Source organism: Eucyclogobius newberryi, unplaced genomic scaffold, assembly GCF_026437365.1.
Source record: "Eucyclogobius newberryi isolate DKJ021-1_F unplaced genomic scaffold, fEucNew1.0.hap1 SCAF_500, whole genome shotgun sequence".
NCBI classification, from domain to species: Eukaryota; Metazoa; Chordata; class Actinopteri; order Gobiiformes; family Gobiidae; genus Eucyclogobius; species Eucyclogobius newberryi.
In genome coordinates this window covers 27,681-35,788 of record NW_027316169.1, presented here as the reverse complement: position 1 = coordinate 35,788, position 8,108 = coordinate 27,681, and the positions used below count along the sequence as shown (strand labels likewise).

The following is an 8,108-nucleotide window of genomic DNA, read 5'->3' as shown; positions in this document are numbered from 1 at the left end:
GTCATTACTACTTTGTACATGTACTCAAGTCATATTATTTTGAAGTAACTCACCACAATTAAACCTTAAAACGTCTTCATCACTTCTTTATTTTAATCCAAATAGTATTTTTCAGAGAGTTAAATAGTTCCTTTAATCTATCGCCTGTATGCCATCATAATACACACAACTGTGGAGGATTGTTCCTGTTCAAAAAGTTGAAAGTATTGTGTATTATTGTGTATTATTGTGTATTATTGTGTATTATTGATCGTTACCTCTGGACTTAAGTTTACCTCATCAACGTGAAGTGCTTTTCATAAACTCTGTAATTAACGCAACACAAACAACATCGTCGTCATCAAATCAAGGCTGATTACAGACTTATGCAAACGTCTGAAAGAACAAATGATTAGTTTAAATGTGAACTCGTTATGTTTTTAGCTCCATTAAAAACAATACTTGATACGATAAAGTCCAAGTAACTAAACTATTATAAAGTCATGTCGGCTTCTTTGAAAATCACCACTGCAAAAATGTAATTCTAAATCATTTTCAGTTATATATTTATACTGTAAAAAAATATGTGCTGGTTGCATTTGATTATAAGGCAGGGATTATATTTTATATTTGACTCCAAGAGATTAGCTGCACATTTTGACATTTAACTTTTCATTTTGTTCTTGCAGTTTATTTAATCACCGACAATATAACAGAAATAATGACGTATATATTAAAGGTGTGAGACCTCTTTTTGTTCCTCTTTTTCTGACTCTTCTGCTTTGGTTCTGGTTTCAGCGCGACACGGCTGGAGACGCCTCCGAGTCAGCGCTGCTCAAATGCATCGAGGTTTGCTGCGGCAGCGTGCGCGGGATGAGAGACCTGAACCCCAAAGTGGTGGAGATCCCCTTTAACTCCACCAACAAGTACCAGGTAAGATCCTTTAAGGCTCTAAGGCTCTAACGCTCTGAGGCTCTGAAGGCTCTGAAGGTTCTGAGGCTCTTAAGGCTCTGAAGGCTCTGAGGCTCTGAAGGCTCTGAAGGCTCTGAGGCTCTGAGGCTCTGAGGCTCTTAAGGCTCTGAAGGCTCTGAGGCTCTTAAGGCTCTGAAGGCTCTGAGGCTCTGAGGCTCTGAAGGCTCTGAGGCTCTGAGGCTCTGAGGCTCTGAGGCTCTGAGGCTCTGAGGCTCTGAGGCTCTGAAGGCTCTGAGGCTCTGAGGCTCTTAAGGCTCTGAAGGCTCTGAGGCTCTGAGGCTCTGAGGCTCTGAGGCTCTGGAGGCTCTGAGGCTCTGAGGCTCTGAGGCTCTGAGGCTCTGAGGCTCTGGAGGCACTGAAGGCTCTAAGGCTCTGAAGGCTCTAAGGCTGTGAAGGCTGTGAAGGCTCTAAGGCTCTGAAGGCTCTGAGGCTCTGAGGCTCTGAGGCTCTGAGGCACTGAAGGCTCTAAGGCTCTGAAGGCTCTAAGGCTGTGAAGGCTCTAAGGCTCTGAAGGCTCTGAAGGCTCTAAGGCTCTAAGGCTCTAAGGCTCTGAAGGCTCTGAGGCTCTGAGCGCGTCGTTAGCTCTCATCTCTTAAACATGCGCCCATCAAATATACAGCGCTCTAAAAGCTCCAGAGTGTCACTGAGGTCGTGTTCTTCTCGCTCACGGCGACGGTGGCTCGGTGGTTAGTGCACGCGTCTGGTTTTTGTGTCCTTAAACAAGACACTTCTCTGACCTCGCCCGGTACAAAGCTCCAGTCCTGTCGTCCAGAGTCTAGTCCAGTCGTGTGGTCCATTCGTATTGTCCTGTCGTAAGGTCCAGTTTTGTGGTCCTGTCGTATGGTCCAGTCGTATGTTCCAGTCGTATAGTCCAGTCGTATAGTCCAGTCGTATAGTCCAGTCGTATGGTCCAGTCGTATGGTCCAGTCGTATGTTCCAGTCGTATAGTCCAGTCGTATAGTCCAGTCGTATGTTCCAGTTGTATGGTCCAGTCGTATGTTCCAGTCGTATAGTCCAGTCGTATAGTCCAGTCGTATGGTCCAGTCGTATGGTCCAGTCGTATAGTCCAGTTGTATGGTCCAGTCGTATGTTCCAGTCGTATAGTCCAGTCGTATGGTCCAGTCGTATAGTCCAGTCGTATGGTCCAGTCGTATGGTCCAGTCGTATGGTCCAGTCGTATGGTCCAGTCGTATGGTCCAGTCGTATGTTCCAGTCGTATGGTCCAGTCGTATGTTCCAGTCGTATAGTCCAGTCGTATGGTCCAGTCGTATAGTCCAGTCGTATGGTCCAGTCGTATGGTCCAGTCGTGTGGTCCAATCGTATGGTCCAGTCGTATGGTCCCGTCGTATGATCCAGTCGTATGGTCCAGTCGTATGGTCCAGTCGTGTGGTCCAATCGTATGGTCCAGTCGTATGGTCCAGTCGTGTGGTCCAGTCGTATGGTCCAGTCGTATGGTCCAGTCGTGTGGTCCAGTCGTATGGTCCAGTCCTATGGTCCAGTCGTATGGTCCAGTCGTGTGGTCCAATCGTATGGTCCAGTCCTATGGTCCAGTCGTGTGGTCCAGTCGTGTGGTCCAGTCGTATGGTCCAGTCGTGTGGTCCAGTCGTGTGGTCCAGTCGTGTGGTCCAGTCGTATGGTCCAGTCGTATGGTCCAGTCTTATGGTCCAGTCGTATGGTCCAGTCGTATGGTCCAGTCGTATGGTTCAGTCGTATGGTCCAGTCGTATGGTCCAGTCGTGTGGTCCAGTCGTGTGGTCCAGTCGTATGGTCCAGTCTTATGGTCCAGTCGTGTGGTCCAGTCGTATGGTCCAGTCGTATGTTCCAGTCGTATGGTCCAGTCTTATGGTCCAGTCGTGTGGTCCAGTCGTATGGTCCAGTCGTATGGTCCAGTCTTGTGGTCCAGTCGTGTGGTCCAATCGTATGGTCCAATCGTGTGGTCCAGTCGTGTGGTCATCTGATCACAAAGAGGGCCGTCCTTAGTGGGCTGTGTGGCTCTAATGCCTCTCATGGCTGACAGTCTGCAACAGAATTCATCTACGGCTACGAGAATAAATTTCCGGTCGTGAGTTCGAATCCCGACTCCGACGATTTGCTGCGTGTCCTCCCCTCTCTCTCATCCCCCGTTTCACCCTGTCCTCTACCGTCTAATAAAGACTACGGGCCACAAAAGGCTGCAATTTTTTTTGGAAAGGTGGCTGTTGTTGAAAACGCTCACAGATATGGCGCTCTGGGTGGCGCTCTAGGTGGCGCTCTAGGTGGTGCTCTAGGTGGCGCTCTAGGTGGCGCTCTAGGTGGCGCTCTGGGTGGCGCTGTAGATGGCGCTCTGGGTGGTGCTGTAGATGGCGCTCTGGGTGGTGCTCTAGGTGGCGCTCTGGGTGGTGCTCTAGGTGGCGCTCTAGGTGGCGCTCTGGGTGGCGCTGTAGATGGCGCTCTGGGTGGTGCTCTAGGTGGCGCTCTGGGTGGTGCTCTAGGTGGCGCTCTAGGTGGCGCTCTGGGTGGCGCTGTAGGTGGCGCTCTGGGTGGTGCTCTAGGTGGCGCTCTAGGTGGCGCTCTGGGTAGTGCTCTAGGTGGCGCTCTGGGTGGTGCTCTAGTTGGCGCTCTAGGTGGCGCTCTGGGTGGTGCTCTAGGTGGCGCTCTAGGTGGCGCTCTGGGTGGCGCTATAGGTGGCGCTCTAGGTCACTTTAAGACAAATCCTGTGAAGTCAGCTGTGTTTTATTGAGTCATTTAAGTGGAATCAGCTCCAGACGTGAACATAAAAGTTTCTGCAGATGATCATAACGATGTTCCAAAGTAAGACACATTTTCACTGTCATTTCACTTTTCTCTCTTATTACTTTTTCTTTTTTTATTGATGCAAATGCATTTTGCTCTTATTTGTTTTGCTTATTTGAATTATGTAATTGCCATTTTAGAGGACTCCAGGAAGACTAGCCCCCATGAAATATAGATCCTAATAAAACAATCACAAAACATTAAATAATGAACGTAATATGTGAGGAATTATTATTATTATTATTACTATTGGGCTGATTTATAATAATAATAATATTGCAGTAATAATAATAATAATAATGATAATAATAATATTGCAATAATAAGATAAGATATTCCTTTATTGTCCCACATGGGGAAATTTCATTGTTGCAACGCAGGTAGATACAGAGGTAGATACAGAAGAACAGAACAGATCACTTATAGGAAGTTTGAAAAACATTCTCAGTAGAAGATCTCCTATAAACAAAACCTATATATATAATGATAATAATTTTTCCTCCACACTTTTAAACTTGCAGGTCAATGTAAGTCTGCTGTATTTGTGCTGCTGCTTTTAAAATATGCACCTTGTTAAAAAGTTAAATTCTCTCCGTCATAAAAACAGCATCATCCAAGTGTAAGTGTCTCTGTTTCTGCTGCTTTACAGAGACTGTAACTCCTGCAGCTGGACTGAACCTGCTGAAAATGCAGAGCACATCGCGCACATGTTGACTTAGCGGTTTCACGCGGCGCCGACGTTTTCCCTCTGAGCATTTGAACATTTAATAACCTCATTTCGCATATTTATTTAGGCTGTGTAAATATTACCACGAGGCTGAAGCTCTCCACGCGCCGCCGGGACGGGACTATTCCACAATCAGCCTGTTTGACGGCAGGATGCTATTTACCGTCTGAGCGGCTAATTGTTTATTTACACGTCAACAAAGAGCCGCAAGTCAACACGCTGATGTCACTAGTGTTTGACTGAAAAATGTATATGTATATCTACATCGGATGACTTGTATTGTAGGTGATATGTTAATATATGATATGTTAATATATATAAAATACTGTGGAATATTCCAGGCAAAGGAGAAACATCTATGGAAAGAAGCTAAATCAGTCTAAATCAAATCTAAATCATACTGAAATGACACTTTTTCTTCATTTATCTCAGTGATTCACAAAAAGACGTTTAGTAATTCCAAGTTTGCGCCGCTATAAGACGTGGCTAAAGCTAAATCATAAACTACTTCCTGTTTATCCTCCATCATCCTTTAGCCTTTTTCTCATTTCTTTGACTTCTCTGCGCCGCGCTTTAACGTCTCTTTATTTCATGCTAACACTAATGCTAATGTTAGACGCATCATGACCTGGAAATACCATATTTTGTGTCTTGACAAAGTCGTGCAGGGGTAAACAGGAAACGGCTGATGCTAGCGTGCTTTGCTAGCTTCTGTTTTGCTAAGGCTCAACATATAAGTTAGCATCAGTTGAAAAACGGCGCTTTAGCACGAGATCGAGTTGAGAGTTTGGTGAGAAATGGTTATCAACTGTTTCTTTCTGCTTTTTGGCGTCTCGTTTCGGCCCGAGTTTGCGGCCGCTCTTATCCAATCATCTGGCTGTGGGTTGAGCTTCTCGTTAGCTTAAGTCCACCCGGAGAACCAAGAGAGTCAGACCCCTTCCTGACCCTCTGCAGACCCTCTGTTTGGGATCGCTTAACCAGGCCAGTGCCTTTAAAACCGTGGAGACTCTTTCAGGTCGATCTGCTCCAAAGCGAAACAAGTGGAAACACGCCTACAGCACCTTTTGTCATTGAAGCTGGAATATGAGCGAAAAGCAAGAATATCAAATTCAAAATATCTAATAATAAAGACATTTTCTGGAGTCAAACCGTTGTACTTTGTTAGCACAATCGTTGTTTTGCCTTTTGTGATTGTGATATAAATGTGATCGACGTGCAAAGGTTTTATTTCAAACCGTGTTTTTCGCCACGACAACTATTATTATTCACGTTTGGCTTTGACCTGCTTTGATGGCCTACATTCTGGAGCGGTCGAAAAGTGCCATTTGCCTCACGCTGTTTTCCATCGCCGCGGCGCGCTCACCTTTCTGGACACATCTATAGAGCCGGAGATCACGTGTTTCCATTTGAGCGCTTTCGGGCGGCGGTGGCGGTTACGGGACGGGCTGTGAAATTGCCTGTCCCAACACACGTCCAAGTTGACTTCAAAATAAATTCAGTTTAAAAGTGGGAGAGAGATTGAAAAATGGTTGTTTTGGAGCCATGGAAACCTGGACTATTGAGCGGTTCATGTTCAGTCTTTAGATAGATATAAATGCTTAAACACAAACCGATATATTTATGGACGTTTTAGCACTTTTCTGATGAATCCTCGATAACCTCTGAGTTTTGTCTTTGGGATGATTAAAAAACAAAATGGAGCTATTGATTTCTCTCAATACGAACATGGCTATTAATTGTTAGTGACAGTTTAATGGGCTTTCCACAACTTACGATGCCTTTATCTTTCACCGCCGTTTGAAAATGTCACTTTAGTTTGGCTGATTTAACCTCTGAAAGTCTCTGAAGAGGAAGACTTTTAACTCTTGATGAATTCATGTGATTTGATGGTTCATGCTTTGCTGAAATAATGAAAGAAGATAAAGGTGAGAATGATTCACTCATTAGTGCATCATTTTATTTTCAACACCGCAGACGAAGCACCTTCATCTTAAAGCTTTGGACCTAATTTAAATCTCTCTCGTTCCAAGCGCTACCAAACTCTTTTGAACATCTCTAGTGTTCACAGGCTGGATTTTGTTGTTGTCATGTGCAGCTTCAGTCGATCATCTCAAAACGTAATGTAACAGCAACGCAATACACTGTATGGAAGACTAAGACTCTGGACTTGACTTGGACTTGAAGAACAATGACTCTGGACTTGACTTGGACTTGAAGGACGATGACTCTGGACTTGACTTGGACTTGAAGGACAATGACTCTGGACTTGACTTGGACTTGAAGGACAATGACTCTGGACTTGACTTGGACTTGAAGGACAATGACTCTGGACTTGACTTGGACTTGAAGGACGATGACTCTGGACTTGACTTGGACTTGAAGGACAATGACTCTAGACTTGACTTGGACTTGAAGGACAATGACTCTGGACTTGACTTGGACTTGAAGGTCAATGACTCTGGACTTGACTTGGACTTGAAGGACAATGACTCTGGACTTGACTTGGACTTGAAGGACAATGACTCTGGACTTGACTTGGACTTGAAGGACAATGACTCGAGCCTTGACTTGGACTTGAAGAACAATGACTCTGGACTTGACTTGGACTTGAAGAACAATGACTCTGGACTTGACTTGGACTTGAAGGACAATGACTCTGGACTTGACTTGGACTTGAAGAACAATGACTCTGGACTTGACTTGGACTTGAAGGACGATGACTCTGGACTTGACTTGGACTTGAAGAACAATGACTCTGGACTTGACTTGGACTTGAAGGACGATGACTCTGGACTTGACTTGGACTTGAAGGACTGACTCTGGACTTGACTTGGACTTGAAGGACAATGACCTTTTAAAGAATTACAATTCACAAAAAGCACACACATTGCTTTTCTCGATAAGACATCGACTTGACAGATCTTGGACTTGACTTAGAACTTGTCTTGGAGTTTTGGCAATTTGGCATCTCTAAAGCCCCAAAGGGAGAAGCACATGAAGAAAGGACGTGTGAGAAAAACGCAAAGGAAACGTTACAAAAATAACTCCTTCCGTAAACTAAAACTGTGGATTGAGACGCCACGAGCTGCAGTTCTTTCTTGCTCTTCTGCCGCGCTTTAAGAGAGCCGTCCTCCGTCTCCCGCACACTCCGGCTCTTTTGGATCCCGACCGGTTTCCGGATCACGTCCGCGGCCTCTCGTTGACAAACCCCACACTCTGCGCTTTATCTCATCCGCCCGGCGAAGATGCTGCGTCTCCGGTGCAGCCATGCCTGTAATGACGGCATGACCGCGAAAGGAGACGTGCTATAATATGCCTGCTCGCTGTAAACCTGTGTACTCCCGACGGGCCCGGGCCCTCTGGGCTCCAGCAGCAGAGTCTGACAGGTGAGGCGAGGGGGCAAGGGGGAGAGGGGGAGAGGGGGCGAGGGGAAGAAGGGGAGAGGGGGAGAGGGCGAGGGGTAGAGGGGGCGAGGGGGAGAGGGGTCGAGGGGGAGAGGGGGCGAGGGGAAGAAGGGGAGAGGGGGAGAGGGCGAGGGGTAGAGGGGGAGAGGGGTTGGAGGTAGGGTAAGGAAGAGTGCAGTTTTCATTTACCATGTACGTACCATTTTACATATTTGGTAAAATGCTATATGTTATTTTCACACTTGCAACTGCATT

At 46.0% G+C, this 8,108-nt stretch overlaps 1 protein-coding gene across 1 annotated transcript in view; it reads left to right on the top strand.

Moving 5' to 3' along the window:
- Positions 1 to 780: 780 nt before the first annotated feature.
- LOC140383475 (sodium/potassium-transporting ATPase subunit alpha-2-like) overlaps positions 781 to 8,108 on the top strand; it is a gene marked incomplete at its 3' end in the record, with an annotated part of 34,407 nt that continues 27,079 nt past the window's right edge. Inside the window, exon 1 of the mRNA XM_072465936.1 lies at positions 781 to 912. Within this exon, the coding sequence (XP_072322037.1) occupies positions 853 to 912 (60 nt within the window). The remainder of the gene's footprint in view (positions 913 to 8,108) is intronic.